The sequence below is a fragment of the Dermochelys coriacea genome, chromosome 6, assembly GCF_009764565.3.
Source record: "Dermochelys coriacea isolate rDerCor1 chromosome 6, rDerCor1.pri.v4, whole genome shotgun sequence".
NCBI lineage: Eukaryota > Metazoa > Chordata > Testudines > Dermochelyidae > Dermochelys > Dermochelys coriacea.
The window spans coordinates 18,031,136-18,057,368 of NC_050073.1; the positions used below are offsets into that span (position 1 = coordinate 18,031,136).

Here is a 26,233-nt window from a genome sequence, read left to right on the forward strand (position 1 = left end):
TTTTTGCGAATACAGACTAACACGGCTGCTACTCTGAAATCACAAATAGAGTAACAATTCCAGCCCCTCCTCTCCTTTTAACCCCCAGGCTTAAGAACTTGTCACATCCCTCACGTCTGCCTGATCTTCACCAGTCCTATGAGTATCGTGATTCTGTGGCAATGGGGTGAGCCTCCAAACTCATTCCTTCTGCCCCCAGGCCACATGCAGAGATTATACCCCCAAATGGAATCTTGGGAGAAGACAACAGCCCTTCCTGTTGAATTACAAGGCTTGTTAAAATGCTGCCTTTGTCCACAGTAATTTAACTGCACAGGCATCACTGGGCTGCATGACTGTTATAAACCTAGTCTGATAGTTGTGTAACTAATCCCAGTCTGATACGCTTATACCACACCCTGGCAGTGAGAGCTGAGTGTCTAACTGAGGGGAGAATTTAAGGGGGCTTAAGGGGGCTGCACAGGTGTAACTGAAAGTCGAGTTGATTAAACCTGATCCAGAGCCTGTTGAGGTAAATGGATAGACTCTCATGGACTTCAGTGAACTTTGGGTTGGGTTCCTAGTACAGTAGGTTTTTTGTCCTCTGTGATGTCACAAAAGATAGCCACTGTCCCTCAATTCTAGATTGCTAAGAAACCCGGGAAGGTTTGTTCCTAGCATCTCTATAGCTGGGTCCTCAGAGAACTGGAGCAATTGAGATGGTCTAGTGGGCTATTTGCTGTATTTTTTTTATTCCAGAACAGATCTAGATAAGTGAAGACCAGTTTTAGCTGATTTCAAATTGACTTTGGCCAAGGAGTTCTCATCATATCAGCACTTTCGTCAGTCTTGGGTTGCCTAAGAAATACTTTCCAGCCTTTGCCATAACAAATCTCCTTACACAGAGTAGGGACAGCTGTAGCTTTATGATAGTTTACCATGGGCCCAGATAAAATGCGTGAACATTAACAAATAGTAATTTAAAGTAAGCAGGTCTTCCCTCAAGCACAGGCTTGGGTGGCCCTCAGAAAAGGCCATCAGGCATTCTAATTAAAGATTAATAGGCTCATAATTATACACCATTTTATAGCAATATTATTGGTATTGCTAGACCTATATGGCAAACTTCAAAGGTCTGGAGATGGTTATGCATATTAAGTGCCCCCAATCAAATCAGAGAATCTGTCTTGCCCTAGTAAAAACTGGGGCACTGTAATAAGGAAAGAGATAAGGTCTGAATCTCCTACGGAGAGATCACTTTCTCTATTTTTATATTTCATAAACCAGCTTGATATTCTTAGAAGTTATTTTTAGATCATCCACAGTTTTATGTCCCTGCCTTCATTAGTTTCAGATATAAGGATCAATCCTCAGATGCACCTGAGCTGAGCTTGCTGAAGTTTTCCATCCCCGGCAATCTAGGGGCTAGTCAGGAGCAGATGTAGCCCCTGGCATATTTTAGAGCAGCCTCAAGTCTGCTGTATTTTGTGGTAACAGGAACATCTCCCTAAGAGATGGGCAACAAAAAGATTAGGGGACTGGAACACATGACTTACGAGGAGAGACTGAAGGAACTGGGATTGTTTAGTCTGCAGAAGAGAAAAATGAAGGGGGATTTGATAGCTGCTTTCAATTACCTGAAAGGGGGTTCCAAAGAGGATGGATCTAGACTGTTCTCAGTGGTAGCAGATGACAGAACAAGGAGTAATGGTCTCAAGTTGCAGTGGGAGAGGTTTAGGTTGGATATTAGGAAAAACTTTTTCACTCGGAGGGTGCTGAAGCACTGGACTGTGTTACTTAGGGAGGTGGTGGAATCTCCTTCCTTAGAGGTTTTTAAGGTCTGGCTTGACAAAGCCCTGGCTAGGATGAGTTAGGTGGGGATTGGTCCTGCTTTGAGCAGGGGGTTGGACTAGATGACCTCCTGAGGTCCCTTCCAACCCTGATATTGTATGATCCTATGAGCCATTTTGCTGGCTGAGGATCAGCTGGTTCTCACTCCTTCCCACTCCTGACATGCCTCTTATGCTAGAGGGTGAAGAAGTAAGTGGCATAAAGCTATACCAGGCTAGGATTCTGCCACTTCGAGGAGTTCTCATCTGCTTCATGGTCAGTTTGTGCTGCTGTGTCAGTGCAATGTGAACTTACAGGGTGCCAAGAATCAAGCCCAAAGTGTTGTATGGGTGTTTAATTGTGAAGGATGGAATTACTGTTCCACAAGGAAAGATGAGAACATTCAAGCAATCCAGCTGGCTGAGCGCTCCTAGTTGCTTGCTTTTATTTATTTATTTATTTAAATTCTTAAAAAACTATAGGAAAGCTTGCCTACAAGTTTAAGAACAGTTAGAGAAAAACTCAGAATTACACTCCTTAGGCCAAATCCACTGGAATCCGCAGAGCTGACTTTGCATTCATTGGCATCAATGGAATTATGCCATTTTATGCCAGAGATGGATCTGACCCATAACGTTTAACTTTCAGAACCGCTACTGTGATGTCCTGGCTGCATATTTTGCTGTGGGAATTTTGGGAGACTCGATAAAATATAAAGTTAGAGAAGGGAAAAGTTGTAAATCAAGGAAGTGAATGGGTGATCACTTTGCATTCTTCAGTCTCCATTCCCTGCCATCCGTGAAAACTGGTAGTGAAAATGTCATTTTCAGGGAAACAACCTCGGACAACTTCCTTGTTTAATTCATAATGGTCTGATGAAGACAAGTAACAAACCAATCTATGTATGGCCAGCCTGAGGAATTGGCCATACATATAACAAAGTAACAACTATGGTGTGGTTGCGGGGTTGACCCTGAGAGTGCAGTGGCTTTGTTTTTTATACACTATGTTTTTTTTGTTTTTCTATCTAAATTCAGAATTTCAGCAAATACTCAAGATAGGGAAATATTTTAAAAATTGAAAATTCCTCGTAGGCACCTGTTCAATAAAAGCATAAATGTATATGCTTTAGCTCTTCTCTAATCAGCAAAGCATTTACATATGTGCTTAAGATACATTGACTTCAATTGATATGTAAGTCTGTGCTTAAAGTTAAACACAGGCTTAATGGCTTGGGTGAATAAGCATGGACTTAGCATGCATTTTATTTAACTTATGTTTGCAGAATTGAGGCCTCATTGAGTAACAACATAAAAGTCTTAAGTGTCTAACAGTCAGGTAAGAAATTTCAACAGGGGAGTATAAGGTTAAAGGTCAGACTGTGTGCTGATGTAAAGAGGTTGATGCTGATCCAGTGATTTAAATGTAGCTGGGTCCGTTTGTTTTGTTTATATTTTATTGATTTTTTTTCTCCCAAAAGGAAAGGGAAAGACAAAAAGAATAAGAATAAGAATAATAAAGGAATGGAAAGAAAAGATCTTTTCAGAATTGCCAGAGGTCCCTCCTGTTGCTTAGGTGGTAGAACAGATTGCCTCCAGGGACAGAAACTGGGCACAGCTGCTTGCCTGACCTGGCAGCTAGAGAGTAGATAACATTTAGGAGAAGAGGGACCTCAGTTGGGTCAATTTACACCAGTGGAGAATTGGGTCCTAAATATCTTTGTTATAATTAAAACTAAACGTTTTGTGAATTTAAATGTTAGTTTTCATTTTCAGGCACTTACATTGTGCGGTGAGTTGCAATATTTTATTCTGAAGCTTCTCTGCTGATTCTGAGTCTAAAGCCGGATCTGATTTCTTACTGTTCTGTATGCTAAGTACGGGGAATCAGAAGACAAAAGCTCATGCCCCTGCCTGCATATAAAATTTCTCAAGTAGCAGGAGTTCCCCCTTTTTTGCTCGAGTGGTTACAGAGATTTCAGGGAAAAAGAACCCCTGATGTTTACTGTCAGTGTTTTGGATGAGATAAGCCTCCATGGTTCCTTATACATCAAGAAGAAAGAAATAATAGCTGATGGCATTGTATATATCTGGCTAGTCACATTTTCCTTAAACAGGTGCATTGCCTTTTCATATTAAAATTTAATAGTCACCTAGTGTTTTTTGTTTATTATTCCTTTCCAAATACTCTGTTTAAGCCATTTAATTTGCTGCAGATTTCAATTTAATTTTAAACGTTCTCCGGTGAAGCTTGCTTTATAAGGATTACATTTTGGATAGGTGCTGTCGAACCTCCATAATATTTTGGCTTAGCTTCCTATAAAAAGTAATGTTCTTTTACTTATCCTCAAAAGGTAATGTCTTTCAAATGGGAAAGACCGAGTTAAAAAGAAGCTGCAGCTCCCCACAGGAGTTTGTCTTTTCAAAAACAGAAGTTTATGTTTCTATTTCAGCTGGGATTTTCAAAGGAACCTAAGGGAGTTAGGTACCAGCTGGACTTTTTTGAAAATCACAACCTCACACCCCTAAATATGGCCCTGATTCAGAAAAGCATTTAAGCACATGCTTAACTTTATGTACACAAGTAGTTCTACTCATGGGTGGCGGGTACCGTAGACTGGGGAGGCTGTGCCTCCCCAAACAGACAGGCATGGCTCCACTCATGCTGTGCCCCCAGGTTCCCACTTCCTGCCCGCTCTGTGTGCGGCAGTGTGGCTCCAGTCCCCCTGTGCGGTGGCCCTGGTGTGTGAACTGCAGGCTGGGCGAGGCTAGCCCCCAGCCCTACCCCTTCCGCCTGAGGCCCTGTCCCTTCTATGCACCTCCCCTTGCTGGAGCCGGAAGCCCCTCGCCACTGACCCCCTGCCTAAGGCTAGCCCCCCCCCAGCTCTGGAGCGCTGGGAGGGCAGGAGGCATGGCCCCAGCGCTGGGAGGGCGGGCGGCATGCAGCTGCAGCCCCCTCGCCCTCCCGGCACTCAAGGGCTGTGAGGGCTAGCCTGCGGCAGGGGCCAGGGGCCGCAGTGGGGAGGGGCTTTGGGCTCCAGCTCGAGCCTCCACGAGCCTCCACCAGTTCACACACCGCCCATGGTTCCACTGAATTACAAATTAAGTTCATGCTAAAGTGTTTTGCTGAACTGGGGGCCTGTAGCATGGCAGTCACCCTGCTCCGGTGTGAAAGGGGTGAAAAACAGCCCTGGGAAAAGGCTGCCCTGGGGAGCCAATCAGGAGTGGGCTTGAGGCAGCCAGGGCTGGGCTGGGAGTATAAGAAGGCCTAAGGGAGAAGCTGGGTCAGAGTCTCTCTCCTGCCTTGGAGGGAGGAGGACTTAGCTGCGTGGGAATAGGGTACTTGAAGCAGAGCTGTGCTGTGGAAAGGCAAGAGGAGAGGGGGAGCTCCAGCCGAGCAACACCCCAGGCTGAGGCCTTGATAAAGGCCTGTGCAGGTACTGGGGCTGGGATGTGCAGCCCAGGAACAGGCAGGGGCAGCTGATCTGACCCCCTTGCCAATGATGAGTGGCCTTTACAAACTGCAGTCTGTCTCAGTGAGAGGGGGCTAGATGACGACTGGCAGAAGCCACTGAGGCAAGATGGATGTAGAGAGTTGGGGGCTCCCCTGGGAGGGGAGACCCAGCATTTGGGGGTATTGCAGTGGGCAGAACCCCAGGGCAAGGGATCTGGGAGGGACATGGGGGCTTGAGGCAGGCGAGGCACCAGCCAGCAGAGGGTGCTCTGAGGCTGGAAAAGAGCTAATTCCCAGATGACCAGCAGGAGACGCCACTCTGGTGAGTCTTCGCTCTGCTAGAGGGCCTAAGTGACCTGATCTTCAAAAGTACCAAGCACCCAGCAACTCCCATGAAAATCAGTGAGAACTTCTGGGTACTCATTGCTTTTGAAACTTATTTTAGGAGCCTGCGTGTGGGTGTAGGAGCTTAACTTTTGGCTTTTCAAAAATGTTGGCTTTAAAAGTAAGTTTTTGAAGATGTGTGGAGGCAAACAGTTAATTTTGAACTTACTGTTCTGCTGCTGGAGTATTGAGAGTAATAAAAAGTATACGCTGGCTAGGATACAACAAATGATTATCTTTGTTAAAAACCAATGGTGTGTCTTTTTCCCTTTTCACAGCTGTTTTAAAATATCTGCCATCTCAAGTTACCATACCTGTGGGCAGTTACAGTGATTTTTAGGTCTGATTCATCACTTTGTACTAGACAGCAAGAGCATGTGTAGTGGCTGTGTGTTTGAAGTGCTATTTCTTTGAACCTCAGCTGATGTTTCAAGTTAGAAGATGCAACCTAATTTTAAGAAAGCTACCACATAAATTGCACTTTTGCGGTACGGTGCTGCTGATTCTGCATGGAAATATCTGGCAAAGATTCTCTTTGGGCAACAACTCGGCTTATACAGAATGTCACATGTGATTTGCATTTCTATTCCTTTGTTCTTTATTACTGTGGGCATTAGCAGTTTAACTGGTCTTTTGCTTCTTAAGAGTTCATCTGCTAGAGCTGCTTATCCCTCATCTGAAGCAATAATCTGCTCTGCCCATGACATAAAAATAAACAGTTATTCCTCGGGAAACTGTGGAAGCTCCTCACTTGGACCACTAAGTATTATACAGGACAAAGCACTAAAACGCCCAGAAAAGTCCTGTGTTAACAGAGAAATGTACAACAAACTTAAAGGGCTCAATATGGAAGAGGAGGCCTCCAAGTCGTGCACATAGAACTTTGAGCATGATCCAAAGACAGTTTTTGCACTGATTCTACTGGACTTAGGAGCAAGCATTTTGCTTGTGCACACACACATCAGCTCTTCTACTTTCTTTGCACTGCTGTTGGGGCTTACAGGTGCTAAATTGTCATGAGCAAATCCCATGTGCCCAGTTGAGGTTGTGTGTGTAAATTCCATCACATTTGCACTTTCTTTGCACATAGGTGAATATGCATAAAAAGTGGGCCGATTCCTGTGTATGCAACTTTGCACATGCATAAATAAAGGCCATTGCACATCATGCCCAAAATATCTTCTCTTTATCTATGATTTTATTATTTCTGTAGCAACTAATTATGCCATGAACCAAAGATCATGACTTCAGGTGTGTATCAGCAAGAGGATAGGAAGAGCTGTTAAGTGAATATTCTTTTTCATGCAAATTTCCTTACTTTATAAGGAATAAGGAAAGATAATTATAGAAAACATATCTGCTATGTAAGTGGAATTGCTTCTGAGGTGAATGGTTTTCAAAGTTTTGTTGGTGGCATCAGTAAACTTCTCTTTAAAAAAAAAAAAAAAAAAAAAAAGAACAAGGCACTTGGGTACCAAAAGACTGGTACATTCAAATAGTTGAGCAAACCTCGAGGATGTCTGTTTCTCCCTTCCCTTCCCCATCGCTATCAGAGCATCACTTACATTCTAATAGCCATGGCTTAGCCTCTTTAAACTGAAAGTCAAGCTGCTGAAATTGCCAATGCCAAAGCAAGGACCCTGTAAATAAAAGGGAAGGAATGTGTTCGTTGCTGGAATAAACAACTGCAAGGCAAATCCCTAGGGCCTTTTCCTCCTCCTTCTTTAGCTGTTCATTCAGTTTCTTTCTGAAATAGGTTCCACTGTGGTTATAAACTTTTTCAGAGTTCTGTCTATAATAAAAGGCTATTAAATTGATACTCATCCTAAGCTTCCCACTCCTTCATATGCCAAAATATTGTTCCTGAAGCAGGTGAGCCCTGTGGTGACAGCCCAGAATATGACAAACAAGTAGTTGGTTTGCCTGTTCATCTCTTATTAGGTTTTTTGGGCCTATTGCACTTACATATAATCCCTTTTTATTCAGGAACTGTACATACACAAACAGCATAACCAGGCCCAACGCACATTTTTCCGGGAGCTCTGTCCCCCTCACAGAGGCCTGATGGCCATCTCCAAAACCCGCTCCTCTCACTACTTCCCATTGCCTCCCCACAAGAAGCAAATGCAGGAGAAACACAGGAGTCAGGGGACAGCAAGATATATCCTTTGATCATGGACTTTAACCTGTTTTTTCTGTTTCAGCCTGTCTGTTTCAGCCTTAGTTTTCTGCTGTCAGCGCTCTAGTTTCTGACCCAGGGTGCAGCAGGTCAGAAAATCAAGGAAAACTATGTGGAGAAAGGGAGGAGAGGGATCATTTGGGGACCAGTACATCGATTAAGGCTAGCGTACTATGACAATGATTCACCAGATCCTCGACTTCTTGTCCTATAGATGGGAATGCTGCTCTCCAATGCAAATAATTAATAATAATAATACAGCTGTCTGTCAATATGCTCACATATGTCTGATGTTCACAGTAGAGAGCTCTCTGCCTTTGAACAGAGACTATGTACCTTAAATGGCTCTGTTCCACCATTAATGTTACAAGTATATGGTCAGGTCAAAAATCATAAGCCTGATTCTCTGTTGTCCTGCACTTTGTAAAATCATTTACAGCTGTGCAAAATGAGAGTAAAATGCTTCCAAATCAGAGCATGCATGTTGTCCCCGCTTTACCTGAGTGTAAGCAATTGCACATGGTGCAGGTCAATGGAACACCAGGATCGCCCATATTGTGAAAGAAGTTAGTTACTTGTGATTTTGATAGCTGTGGATTATTAACACCAAAAGAACTTTAAAAACATCAAATGTGTCTTTCGCTGTTGATGTTCTTTGGTTACTTTTTGCATTTATCTAGGCTTAGACAATGAAAATAGACTACTCAAGCTTCATGAATTTTTTTTTTTCTTTTTCTTTTTTCAGTATTGGAGTTGCAAACTGGCCAGAGGAATGCTGTTTTAGATTTTTTTTTTTTAATTCTTTTTTAACCTTTAAAAATATAATGGAAACATTTCTATTAGGCTTAGCCTTTGGAAGAGCTTGTTTTTACAAAGCCTAAATTTTTGTGCCAAATTTGACCTCACAGCAGCTTTTAAGGTGTTACATGTGCATTGGAAAAAACGGCAGAAAAGAGGTTTATTTACTAGTTTTCTTGTTGCAGAGAGAGAAGCACTGCATTCAGTTTTAATTAATGCTTTAATGTGAAGCATTGAAGGTCTCTGTGTATGTATATTTAATTACATGTTTAAGTATTTACTGTGTATTAATAAATCCGTAATTAATTTATCATCATACTAAGCCATGGAACCATCACAGTAACCTATGAAAGACATTCCTGTGATGGTATTAGATCTTAGAACCACATACGCTTGAGCATGTCATTTTCGATCTAGTAGATTGCAGTGCTGTATGTACACATGTTCAAAAATAGAAGGAGACATCTAAATATACTATTTTTTGCAGTGGTTTGCCATTTTTATTTGGTGGGCCCACTTTGTAATAGATTTGACTGCTCTGGAATCGTCATCACAATTTAAAGTGAAAATTAATGGAAAGAAAGACAAGGTAGGATTCTTGCAGATGAGCAAAGGAATATTGTGCCATATGCAGGTGGCAGCATGGGAAAATGCATGGTAGGGGTTTATGTGAGAAGATGACAAATCGGCTGTTGAGGGTTGGAACACTGCTAGAGCTTAGGAGAGGGGGTAATACAAGTTGAAACAGATTGATTAAGGGCAGGGACTGTTATCTAGAGCTTTGAAGACAGTGACAAGAAGCTTAAAGGTCCTGCAATAGTAAACAGGGAGCCGTTGGAATGATTCAAAGAAAGGAGTGACATAAACAAACTGATGAAGAAAGAAGATGAGTTAAGTGGTTGTATCTTGTATGGATTGAAGAGGGAAGTGTGTGTATGCGTGAGAGAGAGGTCATAGAGGAGGGAGGATGTAGTAGTGAAGGTGGACACAATGAAGGGGTGATCCAAAACCCATTGGTTTCAATTGACTTCAAATCTGACTCTGCAAGATTTACCCATAGTGATGAAAAGGAAAGCATAGACCTTGGAACTCTTGAGGAGGAAGAGGGAAGAGAATTTGGAGGTGGCCTGGATATGGGAGTAGCCAAATATAAGCCCCAGATTACAGGCCCATGTGGCAGGAAAGATGGTAGTTTGGTTAATCATGATAGAAAAAGGGATGAAGTTGAGCAAGTTTTGGAAAGGAAGATGAGGAGCTAAGGTTTCACCTTGTTAAGTGGAAGCAAAGGATGAGGCAGCTAAGAGGAGTTGTCAAAGAGACAGACCAAGATGTGGGGTTGGATAGAAGGAGACAGATTAGGAGTGAAGAGGTAGATTTGTGAGTTGTTAGTATAGAGATGATATCTGAAGCCATGTAAATGGATGAGATTGCTCAGAGAGGATGTAAAAAGGTAATGGAGTTGTTACAATTCTGCCTTTAACATCTAAGCCTGTTACAGTATCGATCTGTGGCCAGGACTTTGTTTTACGTTATTACTGTGCAATCTCCTTTACTCCATGGGTCAGGATTTTGTGACGCAAATCTGCTCCACCATGACATGACACTTCCACTCACACCAACATGGACGGAGCTATCACAACATAAATGTTAGTGTACCACTGAAATCCACACCAACTGAATCTCTGTTAGTGAGACGCACAGTGATTTCTTTCTTGTATGTGAGAATCAATATGAACTGGCCAAAGGATAACAATGTACAGATGCAATTGAGAATGTGGAAAGTGGATGGGTAATAAAGATTAATGTGGGCTGGTTTGGGATTCCTTCCCTGTTTTTTTTTTCCTTGCTCGACAGGGGAATTAATTTATTGCTGGCCTATATCAGCAGAAAATTACTACATCCCTCCTGGACTGGTTCAGCTACTCTGGCTGGAGACCAAGGCTCTGCCCATTCCTTGCTTTTTCCTGCCCACTTGCTCCAAGGAGGGAACAAGTGAGTAGCCCTCTTTACTCATAATCACCCATATCTAAAGTCCAGGTAGCCCTTGGATAGCGGTTAGGAGGGTTTTGACTGCCTTGCGGGCACATAGTCCAAGTCAGAATCTAGCCCTTTGTTGGCAATGCTGTTTCTATAGGGCTCTGCAGTTGAGGTGCAAAACTTCTTCCCGTCTCCTGCAGGAATTTCTAATTTATAACAGAACTGATCAAAAAGAGGTGGATTCTATATGTCCATGTTATCAGCCACTGAATTACTGTATACTGATAGTGAGCAACAGATAGATATTAGATGGAAGAGAGAATAGTAAGCTCCCTGCCAAAAAGATGCCTTAAAACAGAGGTTCTCAAGACAAATTTTTTGGTGGCCTCAGTAAGAGTTGGTGGCCACTCTCACGCTTTTTCCTAAAATATTTAATTAGCTTTAGGAAAAACAAATAAATATGCACATATATATGTCCAAATCATTGTAAATTTTGTATTGCTAGCTAATAAGGCTGTTGTGAAAAGCGGTACTTGTATGTCTGTTAATATTACTTTTCACAACAGACTTACTCAGCCCTGTCAAGCCTTGGGACTAATTAAGCCCTGGATGGGGAGGTTGGGAGAGGCAGCAGGGGCCAGGAGCAATGGGGATGGGTGGGGGGAGGCAGTGGGGGGCTGGAGCCCAAAGCCCTGTGGCCGGAGCTTACTGCCCCACCACTCCAGGGTTGAAGCCCAAAGCCTGAACCCAACTGCCCCGGGAAGATGGGGAACTCAACGGCTGCCTGGTTCTCCAACATTGTGCCCCAGGTATCTCTAAAGGGGGGGCAGGGCCCAATCCCTGCTGGTGCCCCAGCAATCAACGCCAAGAGAGTGCATCCAGGAGCAACAGTGAGGGGGAGGGGCCACTTGCTACTTTGCCCCCCCTCCCCACCTTCCCATAACAGCCCAAGCGGCTGTGACTGCAAGAAAAGCCCCTGGTGGCCGCATTTGAGAAACGCTGCCTTAACGAGCTACCATTACCGTGAGCCATATTGTCACTGGGGTGGTGAAGGCTGAGGTGGAACCATCCTTCATATGGGGTGCACTGGCACTACCCCATGTCTGGCCATCTCAGTGTGGAAAGACTCCTGTCTGAAAGGTAGCCTTGTATGTTGTTTGTTATTTATTACCCAGGAGCCAGTTTAGAAACACTTTTTTCTGCTTCATGTATTGGCTTTATAAATAAATCCACACGTGCATTAAGGACTGATTGTGTGGCAGGTTTTAATATTTGTGCTGTACCATCCTCTCAAGAGTGTCAGGTTCCTTCCTGTTCGCCGTGACCTGATGGGGAGAAGGTGGGGAATGGCGGAGGAGGGAAAAGAAGCTTGAGAATTTGCTGTTTAATTTTATTGGGCAATTGATTTCTTGCCGTGAGGGAGGGTCCGATCTGTTTTAATGAATGGCATTTGCACATAATGTGACATCTGGAGGCCAGTAAAAATAAACTAGTTTTGAGCCCCTCAGAAAAAGGGTTTATAATGGAGATGTTAACTGGTCCCTTTTGCACTCTGGAAACACTGTGGGGCACCATTGTTGTTAATAAATGGTGACATGAAACTATTTCAGCAGAGTATGAGACTCATTATATCTAGTGTTACTTGTTTGCTCACCCCTAGGAAAGGGGCAGTGGTTAGCAACCTACATACACCTCTCCATTCTTTTAGTTTGCTAGTTCTTTTTATTTGCATATTGTGAGGGGCTGTGTCACTCCTGCCCTGCAACCTGGGGTGCCTCACAGCAGCAAAGCATTGCATCTCCCAACCTGTGCTCCTCCCAGACAGCATGCAGGTCACACCCTGAGTGTCTGTGTATAGACACAGCCCTGGTCCAGCAACTCTGACACTAGCAGCCTGTCAGCAAACACCAGCCACACTCTGGCTTCCAGTAGCCTTGGTTACTTGTTGCAAGATGACCCAAACACACTCCCTGGATTTTCCCTGGATTTCCCCCCAAAAATGTGTGTGCAGCCCTCTCCTGGACTGACCAGATCTATTAGGTCGGTTGCCCCCCTAAAGTGCTGAAAGAGGTTCCATGCTGTTGTTTGCTAGGATGCAGATCTGTTTCCATCTGTTAGGTGATTGCCTACCAGCTTTGATAAGGTATGAGCTTGTCCTTGGTCTTTGAGAAGCAGGTTTACTCATTCTCCAAGTGGTGAATGCACTTTGGTCATGATTTTAATTTATGTTCATAACTTCACATATAATGTTGCTATACACATTTCACCATAATTATATTGACCAGCAAGTTGTTACTTTTCAAATACCTCACAAGGCATATTTTGTACAAAGGTTATTACAGTAGTGTGTGAATACAGGGGTGCATGCAGTCACACATATGTGGCCCCATCATAGCAGTAGCTGAGTGCCTCTCAGACATGATTTTAATCTCACAGCACCCCTGTGAGCTTGGGAAGTATTGTTACCCCTATTTTGCAGAAGATGAATTAAGCTACCAAATGACTTGTGCAAGGTCACACAGGTCGTCTGTGGAAGAGCTGAGAATTGAACCCAGATCTTCTGCTTCTCAGTCCACTCCCTTAACCACAAAGCTAGCCTTTCCTCGGTCCTACCCTACTCTCCCATCCCCCTTTTTCGGTAGTGATGGGGATTGTTGCAGAGGTACTTCACTCTTTCCCACGGACATCTTTTTGGGCTGTTTTAGGTGAAGTGGTCATGGGTTTCCCTCCTTGGAGAATGGAATTTGCTCTATGCAGCAAGGAGATGGGAAGTAGGGAAGATTTAATGATTAAAATCCGAGTTTCCTCAGGACCCCTGTGAGGATAAACTTGGATGGCATGGGCAGAGGTACAGAGAGCTTGCTTCTAAAATGAATGGGAAAATTCCCCTTTGGATTATCATTCCCTTCATTATCCTTGTTCTGGGATATTGAGAGAGCCAGGTACATTGGGCTGCACCAAGTGGATGTGTGCATTAGAGGCACCTAGCTATGTTTGGTATGAGCAAAGTGGTTTAAAAAGAAACAACCAGAACTAAATGATGATGCAAACAATTTGTGCTGAGATGGTCATGCAGAGGCTGTTATCATACTTAAGTCTTCTGTATCTAAAAAAAAATATATATCAAACATTAATTAATCCCTATCGTCCCTTTGTGAGGTGGGTCAGTTTTGTTATGAACAGAGTACGCTATCGATCTGTGTTTTAAGAAGACACTGGGGCCACCTCATAGAAGTCAGATGATTCAATATTTCATCCTCTCCTGGGCTTATCTGCAGCAATCAGGGGCCAGGTAGGGAAGAGTTAAGGTTCTGTAAGGTTGAGGCAGCTGAGCTCATCAGCCAAATGGGTCTGCCTGCCTTAGTACGTAGGTGGAAGCAGGGAGGCAGAGAGGGAAGCTACAGGAGAAGTAAGTGGTGAATCAGAAGCTCAGAGCTGGAAGGATTGTTTGTTTTGGACTGTGTTTTGTATCCTAGATGAGAAGGACTTTATATGGGGGATGGAGTTTGTATCTGGAAGGAAAGGGAAAGACAGCTGCTGTAGGCCTGGAAGAGCCTCCCCTTGTGAAATATCTTTGTTTTTATAGATAAGGAAACTGGGGTACAAAAAAGTTGTAACTTATGCAAGGCAGTAGAGGCATGTGGGTTAAGAGCCAGAATTGGAATGTTCTTAGCACCTAGTTCAGTGCTTTCTCTCTAATACTAGCAGCAGGTGTGTGCTGTATATTTATATATTGGGGAAGAAGATGAATGGAAGTCTTAGCAATTTATAAATGAACTGAATCAGGTTTGTTTGCAGGAATGAACTTAGAAAGGCAACTTTGCTGTTAAATAAATTGATTGCTGTTTGTGCGTGTGCGTGTGTGCGCGCATATGTGCGTACGTACATACATGCTCATGACCTGGTTTTATCTGGCCTATTTCTTCACCTGAACAAATCTTTAAAAATATCAGTCAGCCACCTCTTCAACCTGCCCCAATATTCATAGTAAGAGACAGTCCCTGCCCCAATATAAATTGCTAAGACAGACAAAGGATGGCAGAAATGAGGTGTTAATATTACAGATGGGGAGCTGAGGCAGATGGAAATCAAAAACGTCTTGTCAGGGTCACACGGAGTAAGGGGCAGAGCCGGGAATTGAGTCTCGCTTTCCTGCGTTCTAGTCCAATACTTTAACTACAAGCACATTCTTTCTCTCTGAGAAAGTTGCATTGTATGAAAGATTTTCTACTAGTTGCTGAAGTGTTAGAGCAGTTTGGGCCAGTTGTGGGGAGGTGAGCCCCACACGCAGAGCATGAAGCCAACCCAATAGATTACATGGTATGGAAAAACAGATAGGTTGGGAGAGAAGCAAATGTAATGAAATAGCATTAAATTGAGTGATGATACTGATTTGAAAAAAGGGCAAAAGAGAAGTTGCCCCACATTGAGTAAACATAATAGATAGGTCAGACCAGTCTTCAGGCAAGTGAATTTTAATAGCATCTCCTGCAAAAACAAATATATATGCATGGGACTGTTATGATTTTTTGGTCTAAAATCTCATTGATAGTCATAAATGGATTAATTAATACATTTGCTGTAATCTACAGCACTCTCTCTGTGTATGCCATATGCAGCACATTCTGTGTGTGCCTGTGAATCTGGATGTGTAATGTATGCATACCCAATCCTTGCAGGACCAATTGCATTTCAGACCAAATCTAAATTCAGTTGCTCTTTGCTGAGAACTGTAAATCTGAGGAGCCACTAGCAGCTAGGATGATTAAAACCCGCGCCAAGCTTTGATGTACAAAGGACTGATAGAGAATAGAACTACCCAGGGGAATGGGCCTGGTTAAATCTAAGATAAATTCTGTAGTCCCTCCACCTGTGCAGTGATTGGTTAAAAGCAGCTTATGTTGGATTTGCTGAGAAGAAACCAAGGGGAGGTTTTTATTTTAAACAAGGCAGTGGTGGTGCGGAGTAATGTTGTCTGAGGGTAATTTTGATTGGCTGTGGGAGGGCAGAAGCTGGAGAGAATGCTGAGCAGGCATTTATGAGATACAGTAAGAACGCTCATTCTCTCTGCTGCTCGCTTCAGATGCAGGGATGGACCACAGAGCTGTGACTGTATACTAGCAGAGAGCATGATTGGACTGGAGTCTCAGAGGAGTGTCAGCAGCACTGTGAATGAAGCTTCGTGGCTCACTTACCATAGGTTCTGTCTGTGTGAGGAGAAACAGGGATCTTTAAAGTGAGCTGAGCATCTCAGGGCAGAGCAATGTGGCAAAGAGGAATGGGGCATGGGAGCTGCTTGCCTTTTGGATAATTTCTGTTCTTGCCCACAAGTCTGTGCACCATCCCTCTTGCGTGTGTTTAGCATGTGGAGCCAGGGTTTTATATGGCATTTGCGACAAAAGCAAGATCATTCTTCCTTTTTTTAAAATTAATTGCTTTGGGTACAATATATTTCTGTCTCTTCTTTTGCTTTTTGGTAGTAGGGCGGGCTGGGGGGGGAAAAGCGTGAAACCAAAGGGAATGTTTACTTGTTCAGAAGTCTCTCTTACACGGAAGCACGCTGTTCCCTAACTCCTGGCTGAGCAGACTCCAGTTTGCCAATTTCTGCTTTACAGCACACTTAACTCCTTGACAGAATGGCAGACAAAAGAACAGCTGGTGCAAAGCAATAGGGGGATAAGGAGAGAGAAAAAAAAAATAAACGTATTGCCCCCCCATCGCCAACATCCAACAACTATCACATCAGTAGTAACCGTGGAACAATCAGAAGTCACCATGCGCAGGTCTAGCACCGATGAATCGACCTATCACAGGAGTCCTTCTTTGGACAGCAAGGATTACAGTTTTCCAAATGGCGCCTTCCGTCGCTACAGCAGCATGTATGGCGGTCAGTTTGGGGCCACCAGCAACTCGTTTTTTGGATTCCACACCAACCCGGGCCCTAAAGCCACCAAGGCTAAGTACACGTCCCCCAAGGGGAACAAGTACGTTGTCTTTTACCTGGATCTCTCGTTTATTTTTCTCCTAGAGCTGAAGAGGTGTAGCATGGCTCATAACTGCCTGCAGTGCATCAAGTACCTAATGTTTGTCTTCAACCTTCTCTTCTGGGTGAGTACGCACCTGAGACCGAGAGCTGTTTGCCTTTGCACCCCTTTTTTAGTAAGATGTGGGGGGAAAACACTGGGTATTGAAAGTTTTTTGTTTTATTGTTTCCTCCAATTTGTGAGCACTGAAAGTTGGATGTAAGCAAGGTCTAGGCCAATCTTTCTTTGGTTGTGCTAAATCAGGATCATAGGTACCCTCCTTACCTTCCCGTTTCCCCATGCTCTACACAGGTAGGTCACAATCCCAATATAGGGCAAAACATACCAAACAGAAGGTCACTTGTATGTATGTCTTTGATGACCTGAGTACAGTGGTTAACTTTAAGTACATGAATAGAGTCATTGAAGTCAGAGGGATTATTCACATCGCTAAAGTTAAGCATACACTTAAATGTTCTTTTAGATCAGAACCTTGGATTTACTCAATACTCATGCGTCACCAGAACACACATGATGGCATGTACGTGCATGCATCTCTACGTCATCATTTTAATAGATAAAGCAGCTGGTAAAAGCCAGCTAGTGGGTGTTTCTCTGCCAGGCGCAGGACAGTGAGGGGTTTGGAGGCTGATTGAGGGAGCACGGTCAGGGATGTGGATCATGAATGCTGTTACCCATTTGAAAATGAAGTGACTTGATTGGCAAGGCAGAAGAGAAAGGGAGTTCCTTCTGTTTCAAAGTAGCCCCATCCAGATCTCTGCATGGAAAGATGTTTTGTTGGAGTGCCTATCTTCAGTAACTCAATCTGAATCTTCCCAGGGTGGATCATCAGCAGGGAATGGAAGGATGGGGTGTTGTAAAACGATGGCAGCATCATATTGGCATTTAGGGGTGGTTGTGGGGGGCTGTGGTTGGAAATGATGCTTTGCTTATTATAGATTCTCCATTCTCTCATGTGTTGCCAGAGATGTAAGGAAGAGTGTGTGTGTGTGTGACAGTGTTGTTCTCTCTATCAAGCACTACTGTACAATTGTCTGTTTCACGCATGGTGCAGTGCTTTGTGCATCAGAAATCACTGAGTGTAGGTAACTTCCTCTGGCACTAGTGCAATGTTCTGATACCAAGAATTCAGGACATGATAAACTAATGCGAGTCTACCGAGTTGGCCTCGTACTAAGAGGCACTATGAAATACAGAGAGGGTGCCCTTTTAAAGCTTCAGCTAAGCTGATAGAAAGCGTCTGAGTAGGACTATGGTCTGTTTTCCAGCTCACATTCTCACACACACTGCTGGGGGCAGAAATATCTCCTCATGTCTATCCCAGCTTACCCCCAAAGCTTCCTGAAAAGATGGGAATGCTGGCTCTCTTGCCCTTTTAAGCCTTTTGCTTCTTCTAAGGCTATCGTCCGTCTCCGACTGAGATTATAGCGCAATAGCCAGCGGAAGCCTGTGCTGGAGAAATCCCACAGAATGTTGGCATGAACAGCCCTTTGTGAAACTAGCCATGGCAGCCCCCAAGGGATATTCTCTGTATGCTGCTTCCTTTTATTCCATTCATCCTTGCACTGATGCATATACGAATATTTTACAAGGTATTTCTGCATGTAATGTGCATGCATTTACAATGGGCTGATGGCAGACTGTTCCTTTGGAGTGTTTCACAAAGGCAATGCCTTAGCAATCATTCAGAGAGACAGATAAAGAGGGTTTGCTTTTCTCCCCTGAAGACATCAAAGCTTTCCCCAAGCATTGGCTGGTGGTAATGGGGGGCTGTTTGAAAAGAGAATACCATTGAGCCAGGAAGGCTCTGAACTAACTCAGCCATGCAAGCAGGGGGAGGAGGTGGTGTCAAGTGCTGCAGCGCACACTCTATTTTGTTTCCCTTTGACATGCTTCCTGCACAGGAGGGATGATTGACGATGACAGTGTCCGAATGAGGTTTGCATGGAATGGAGCTGTAACTGTTGCAGATCTCCGGCTTCTCATGCTGAAGAGAGTAAATAAATATAAGCTATTAACAAGCATATAAGTTTAAGTGGATTCTCGCTAAAGAAAAGCAGAAAGGGTCTATTTCCAAAACTTGGAAATTTTGCAATTATTGTGGATTGATGGTTTGGGTTTTGTTTTTAAAGCCGTTGCCAGTCATATGGCTACTGCATTTGCTGAGAAACCAAAGGAAAAGAGTTTTCAGAGTGTCTGTGCAAGCAGGATTCATCTTTGTATGAGTACCTGCCAAAGCTTTTGCTATCCCCTTATCCTGTTTCTCTTCCCTCAACTTTTCTAGATGGTTATCTAGTGGCAGGCAATAGAAAGCCAGAAAAGAAATAGTATTTTGATATCCTTTGCCTTTTTAAATAGAAATGGCAGGGTTCTTTCCAAGAATAAAGAGAAGGCATTGCATTAAATGCTAGAAACCTCATGTCTCTAGTAGACTGTTCCCATTTCATGTTCTGGTATGAGCAAATGCTTAGATTCTCTTTTTGTAAGGTATAATGCTACTCTCTTGTACCTTCCCTCTGTTCCTATTGATAGGCTCCATGCCTGCCGTACCTCTCCATTCACCTGTGGTGATCTCTCACCTAAAATGGGGGTTGGGGGAGAATGGTACACCAGTGTGTAGCTCCAGTGGGTTCAGTATTTCATATCTCAGAGCCATTCTTGGTTCTAACTGTGGTGCATTTATAGAAGAGGAAATCCCAAAGGCCTGGATTTTAAACATTTCTGGCATGCTTTATTGGATTAAGTGTTGTACTCGCATTGTGACAGTACAAGTTGTTGCACAGCTTGTGAAATTAGAGTAAAAATCACCCCTCTCCCATTGCTGGGTAAAATACTGGGAGTTTTTGCAGGTGTCAATGACTGAAGGGCCTGACCAATGCTGGGAACGTGAACCACTCTGCTGGTAGTTTAAATGCTATTACACTGTGCCAGAAGTTATTTACGTAGGGCTAGATTCTAATAGTCTGAGTCAATAGTTCCTTCCACTATGAAGCGTCCTGTTTGAAATCAGCCCTTACTCATAAAGTAGGGTACTACTAAGCTGGACTTCATGTATCAGAATCTGGCTTATAAATATTAGAAGGCATCACTGTAAAGGAATTGCCATAGTGTTATCAATTCCCTGAGAGTTGCTATATACACTAATTATTGTATCACTTCATTGGCTTGTAAATGCTCCCAACTTTAGACACATGCTATGTAACACTTGCCCACATATATTTTTGCTATAGAGACTTGCTTTTTCCTCTGTTGAATCTCCATAACTCTGAAGTCTACAGATCTCCTTCTGCTACTGATCACTAGGCAGAATATTCTCCTTGTGAAATACCCTGAGAAGACCAAATTCTTTCCCTTCTGCCCTTCTCACTCACAAAGTTTCCTCATGAGTCAGTGAAATGAATAACTTGCTTTTGTGCTTATAACCCCAGACGCTGTTGTGCCTGCTCCTTTCGCTAGGGGCTGTCTCTTGTTTTCCAAGGTTGGATATGTTCTTAGGGCAGTATGAACGCTGCTAAAAGATTAATATTGATGCTGTTTCACCGTCTGTAGCTCCCATGTTCCCACCTTCTTTTCCCAAAACTCGTTTAAGGTGTATGGTTCTGTGTGTTTGTGTTTCCAGTGTCTCTTGCTTTTCATACAGAGTCCTTTGCTGGAGCAGTGACAGGATTGGTAGCACCTCTGCCATCAGTAAAAATTAAGAGTTTTCTTTGAAGCAACAGATAATGCACTAGCCAATATAAAACATCAATAAAGAAAAGAATCTGCAAAACAATGATTTGGAAGAAGTCTTGCATAGAGAACAAACATTGACAAAAACCAAAGAAAGAAGGTCAGAGGCAGAGAAGTTTAGTAGTTATCACGGATGATCTCTATGGAAATGTCCCCATGTTTTTAAGTCATTTCTAATATTAGTTCCAAGGTTTGAAATCCCGATCTTGTGAACATTTTCTCTCGGACCAGTGAGAACACTGGGAGGGGTGGGGAAGTACTGTAATTTGTGTTACTGGTAAACTGGCACAGTGCTACCTACTGGACACATCTGAGCTGTGATGAGTAACTGGGAAGCCTCAGAGCAAGAAACTCGGTTTGCTTTGCTAGTCCTGAAAAAATCCTCCTTTTGTTTCAGTTTCTAACCCATATAAAGTTTTTGACTGATACAGTTCTGAAAAGTTTTGGCACTGCTTCACTGTGGATTCTGAATCAGAAAACGCAGTTCTTTTAAACACTGAACTGCAACAATCCGAAATAAGGTTTCTCTTACAGGCAAATAGCACTGTTAGACACTGTGTGACAGCTGCGGGGGTCACTGCTTTTAAAAAAAGAGATAATTATTGTTTAAAACTTCCAGCATTGCACCACCCATCTCCCTTTGCTGGGTTGCCACATTAGCCTTTCACCTCTGAATAGATTAATTCCAATTCTAACGTAAGTCACAAGTAAAAAAAAAAAAAAGACACTTGGCATCACCTCCTAGTGCTTAGAGGACACTGGCCCATGTCAGAAGTCAGCATAGTTTAGGGCTAGATTGCAAGGCTGGCTGCACCCCTATGTGGGGTTCTAAGACCCTCCCCTTATATCTCTGTACAGGATATCTGGAGCTTGTGTCTGGGTTTGCCTAGGTAAAAGCACAGCACAAGCTTGCCCCCTGAACAAGCGCACACGCACATACACGCAAGAGCCAATGAAGAGATGGGGATTGGGTGGAGCCTTTGTTCTGTCCTCATCATGCACTAGCCAGCATAGCCGAGCTGCTGTGTCAGCACCCCCTAGGAGCAACCAGGGAGGAAGAGGAGATGGGAATTCAGCAGCAGTTCCCGCCTTGTATAACTCCTTAGGAGGCACAGTGATGCACCACCCTTTATTAAAAGGTGTGTTCTACAGCAGTGCTGCTCAACCTATTTACCATTGTGGGCCACAGGTTGAGAACCACTGTGCCAGACACACATTGGCTTGTCCAGCCCTGCATTGCCAGTCTGCCCCTTCCCCTCAGGGGCAGACCTGCACCACATGCCCCCCGAATCCCCCCAACTCCCTATACCCAGTGCTCCTATGCCCAGTGCCCCCCCCCACCCAGAGACCCCTCCACAGAGCAGAGCCAGGAGTTGGGACTCCACGACGCAGGGCCAAGAGTGGAACCCCAAGTAAAACCTGGGGAGCGGGGGTGGAACAGCATGCCCCCACACCCTTATTTCTCAGGCCTATGCTGCCCTGCACCACCCACAAACCCTCCACTGCCTAGAGCCCCCCCCCCCATTGCCTGGCCCTGCCCCCTGCCAGACCAGAGTGGCAAATTTTGAATTTTTTTAGCACAGTTGAACAGCAGCTGTGTGCTAATTTGGGCTGTGGGTTGAGAACCACTGTTCTAGAGACACAAGTCTAGTCCTTGGCATGTTATGTCTGGAAGAGGAAAATACTCCAAATGTACAGTCAATCCTGCATGTCCCCAACAGTTGGAAATGAGATGGAAACAAATGTAGTATTGTGTGGCTGCTGTGTAAACATTTCAATCTATGCACGCTGACCTCCCCTGAGCATGATCCCTGGCACATTTCTTAGGTTCTGAGCGAGCACCTCTACCAGAAACCTGCCGACAAAATTAAATTGGAAGGTGCACTTTTGGCTGAACCAAGTTTGCTGCCCTAGTTGTGAAATTGCTGAACCAGGCTCCCCACCCCTCTGTATATGTCATTCCCCAGAATGGGGCTGAGAATGACTAAAATGTCCAGGAATCTCATTGAGTGTTAAAGGCTGAGGATCACCAACATTTCCCAGTCGTCCTAGGCAGCCAACTTTAAATCCCTGATTACCTGGCAAAATGTTCCCCCTTCTTCCACTAGTATCAGCTCAGGCCTTGTGTCTTTATCCCCTCACAGAATTTCTTGTAGCACTAAAATAGAAGGAGGAATGCTGCTGTTGCAGCTCTTATGTCATAAGGGAGTGTTATGTGATTAATCCCTACTTCTAAGGGGAGGGAGTCGGTAGAGAAATTGGTAGAAAACTAAGTGTTGGATTGTGGAGCCGTTACACAGGCTGGTGTGAGCCCTGATGTGAATAGGCTCATTGATTTCAACAGGATAACGTGTGTGAGTAAGTGCGCATCCAGATGAATTAAGGGGTGCAGCTACTGCCATGAACCTGAGATCCTGCAATCAGGGGGAGTTGTTCCCTTTTCTGCTAAAGAAATATGGACACTTCTTTACCACTTGTGGTCTTGCCCTAAAATTGAACCTTTGGAGCAGAATTTAACTGGAAAGAAAATTAGGCTTGTTAACAGAAGAGAAAGATTTGTCTTTATATCCAATTGCCTGTTTGTTAGGTACCTTCCCTTACTCATGATGAGTAGTGCCTTACTCCACAAGTAGTTCCATTGCTTTACATGGGACTGCTTGCATAATGAAGTACTATTTAACATGAGTATGGGCAAGGGCCAAATCTGGCTGTACGAGTAGGGTTGCCAGATTTAGTTGGACATATTCCTGGAAGTTTCATCACATGACATAATCTTTAATTAAAGATTAATCTTTAATTCCTGGAGACTCCAGGACAATCCTGGAGGGCTGGCAACCCTATCTACTAGAATTGCTATCAGGTAGATCCACCACATCTCATTTTGCCTGATTAAAAAAAAAATAGTGAAAAGAATTGGGAAATCCCAGTGACTGATGGAATGGACTGTAGAATATGGCATGGTTTGGTTATGGAGAAGTTGGTATGCCTAAAACGATCGGTATAATGGTTACTGCATATTTTCTGTGCAGGCCAATGGAAAATATAAAATTCAACACAGCTGGGCCCCATAATTGTATAGAAAGGGAGTCAAAAATAAGGATTCTGAGTAGCAGCTGTGTTAGTCTGAGTTTGCAAAAAGAAAAGGAGTACTTGTGGCACCTTAGAGACTAACAAATTTATTAGAGCATAAGCTTTCGTGAGCTACAGCTCACTTCATCAGATGCATTCTGATTTTTTTTTCAAAAATCAGGATGAGATCATTTCCAGTCCCTTCTCTCTGCTGTACTAAATTGGGAAATTTTGCTGGTAGGCCTGTGCTTGCAACTCATGTACAACTTCCAATCCATGGAATTGTACTTCATCCAAGGGGAACATTATGTCATCTGCCATCACATAGTTCACTCTGTTTGTGTTATACCCCTTTCCTCCACTCTGGGCCTTCGTTTTTGCTTAGTCCCTGCCTAGAAGAGTTTACAGTCTTTCTGCCACTCTGGGTTTGTGCAGTGCCTGGCACAATGGGGCCCCATTTTGCGGTGATCCTTAGAAATTATTGTGCTAAACATGATTCATAATAAGAACAGTACTGCTATTTGATTGCTTCGTTTTTATTAAATACATAATTTTTGGATCACATGGCATATTTGTATAAGAAACAAAGTTTGGATGGTGCTGAAATTATAAAATGAGCATTGTTTGGTCTATTAAAAAAAAAGAAGAAAATATGGAACTATATGATATGGCTTTCAACCAAAGAATACCCATAAGGGTTGCAACCAATAGATTATATTTGTTAACGTTGTCCAACAATTGTTTCTGCTGAAAATGTCAAACTGTTACAAGATACCATAGAAGTAAACGTAATTAAATTGTGAGCTGTAATTGGACTCTGAGAATGTGATGCATCTTGAAATCTCTTCTAACTAAAAAACCAAAAACTTCTTTGAAACATACCCAGAAAAAAAATCATGCCGTTTGACAAAATTTAGAACAATTGTCTGAGATTGGCCTTAGACTCTGTGCAATTGAAATAGCAATTGTAGGGAAATAAGGGGTTTATATGTTAGGACTGAAGAGCTGTTATCTAAATCTTGCCACTTCTTCCACTTCGCATTTCAGAAATATGATCTTTTCTTTCTATCCACAGTCACAAAACTCTCATCCAAGACTTGAACATCTCTCACCTTGTCCTTTCTCAAAGCTATTCAAAATACTGCTGCTAAGATCATCGTCCTAGCCCATTGCTGTATGTCGCCCCTCTCTTTGAGTCCCCCTTCTCCCTCACCTCAACCATAAACTTCTTGTCCTTACCTTCAAGTCCCTTCCCACTTCAGGCCCACCCTATCTTCGTATCTGATTTATTAATTTTTTGTAGTGCCAGCCCCTATTTTTACTCTCTCAATTAAGCCAGCTTTGATCACACTCTTATGCTACAAGCCTCTTCATGCTTTATCCAATACCATCCCGTATATGTTGGGGGAAAAACTCGCCATCAAGAGCTGTACCACTCCCCCACTGCCACGTCACACACAGCCCATATTCTCCAGATCCCTCCTTAGGACTCACCTCTGCTGTGTTGCCTCCCCATGCTGCTATCAGATGGAGGGTAGTGGTTACAACTACTGATTTGCTTATTACACCTATTAATTGTGCATACCAAAAATCTACATTAGCTTGTATATCTGCTCCCCCTCCCTCCACATTTGCTTGTTTGTTTCACCTTCTTGTTACATCGTGTCTTGTCAATTGTAATTTCTTTGGAGTAGGGACTTCCTTCTTTATGTCTGTCTTGCACCCACCACAGTCCACCCCTGACAAAACTGAGGCCTATAGGCATTACAGTAATGCCTATCATTGTTTGTGGTGAGCTTGCGCTATGTTGAACTTCACTTGCTGTTTGTCCTATGCTTTCATTAGTACCACATTCATACACCAAACTTATAAGTGCCTGATCCAACTCCTATTGAAACCAAGGGGAATCTTTTTTTCTCTGACTTTAATGGAACTTGGTTTGGGGCTTAGAAAGTAAGAAAAAAAATGAGGAAAAAAATCATTTAGATGAATGTTCTTACTCGGTGTTTTTGTTTTGTTTTTTCCCTGTAAAAATTCACCCTGTTCTTCTTTACAAGACTTTTCTGTGTCATACACTTTTAGGAATATTAGTTATTAAACACAAACAACACAATTTTCAAAAGCACCTAGATGGCGAAGCTTCTTTTGAAAATGGGACTTAAGGTGCTTTGGAAAATATCTATCCAAAATGTTTATAATGCTTAGTACTTACCAGCAAAGTGCTTTTCAAACACTAGCATTCAGGTGAGGTAGGCAGTTAAGTATTTATCGATAATGTGGGCAATTTTTTTTCAATTTCTGCAAAAAATTTCATGAAAAATATGACACCTTTCTGAGTCAGTGTGAGAGGTGGGATTAGAACCTGGTGGATCCTGGCTCCCAGTCCTTGTGCTCATCCTGTTATATCTGTTAACATGGATTTCTTTAATGGAAGAATAAACTCTTGAGAACATGAACTACTTAGGTTTTATTTTTAAGAAAATTGTAAACTCAAATTCCTATGGCATTCTTGTGCTCTTTATGAGGATACAGCCAGATCTTTTGTTGATATGATGTTGGTTAGGGGTCTGATTCTTTACAACATTTTTAAACCAACAAAAATCCCTAGTGGAGATTCAGTTATACCAGCAAAAAAATCCTTTTGTTGGTATAGCTTATTTAGTTTTGGAAACTGGTATGAGCATTACGGCGGGGGAGTAAAGAAGGGGGAATCTCTTGCCTGTATAAGCTGTGTCTCCATGCCATGGGTGGGGGAGGGCAGTACAGTTATACTGGCAAAACCTTTCTTTTT

At 43.1% G+C, this 26,233-nt stretch overlaps 1 protein-coding gene across 4 annotated transcripts in view; it reads left to right on the plus strand.

Annotated features, from left to right (window-relative positions):
* The window catches only part of TSPAN4 (tetraspanin 4), a 711,838-nt gene that overhangs the window by 363,460 nt on the left and 322,145 nt on the right, over window positions 1-26,233 (plus strand). For 2 of the 4 annotated variants that reach the window (XM_038405867.2, XM_038405868.2), the window contains exon 4: window positions 16,629-16,708. In XM_038405867.2, the coding sequence (XP_038261795.1) occupies window positions 16,646-16,708 (63 nt within the window). In that variant the 5' untranslated portion in view covers window positions 16,629-16,645. Of the gene's footprint in view, window positions 1-16,079; window positions 16,709-26,233 lie in introns of those variants that run through there. The other 2 variants (XR_006282439.1, XM_038405863.2) reach the window with 1 other exon arrangement.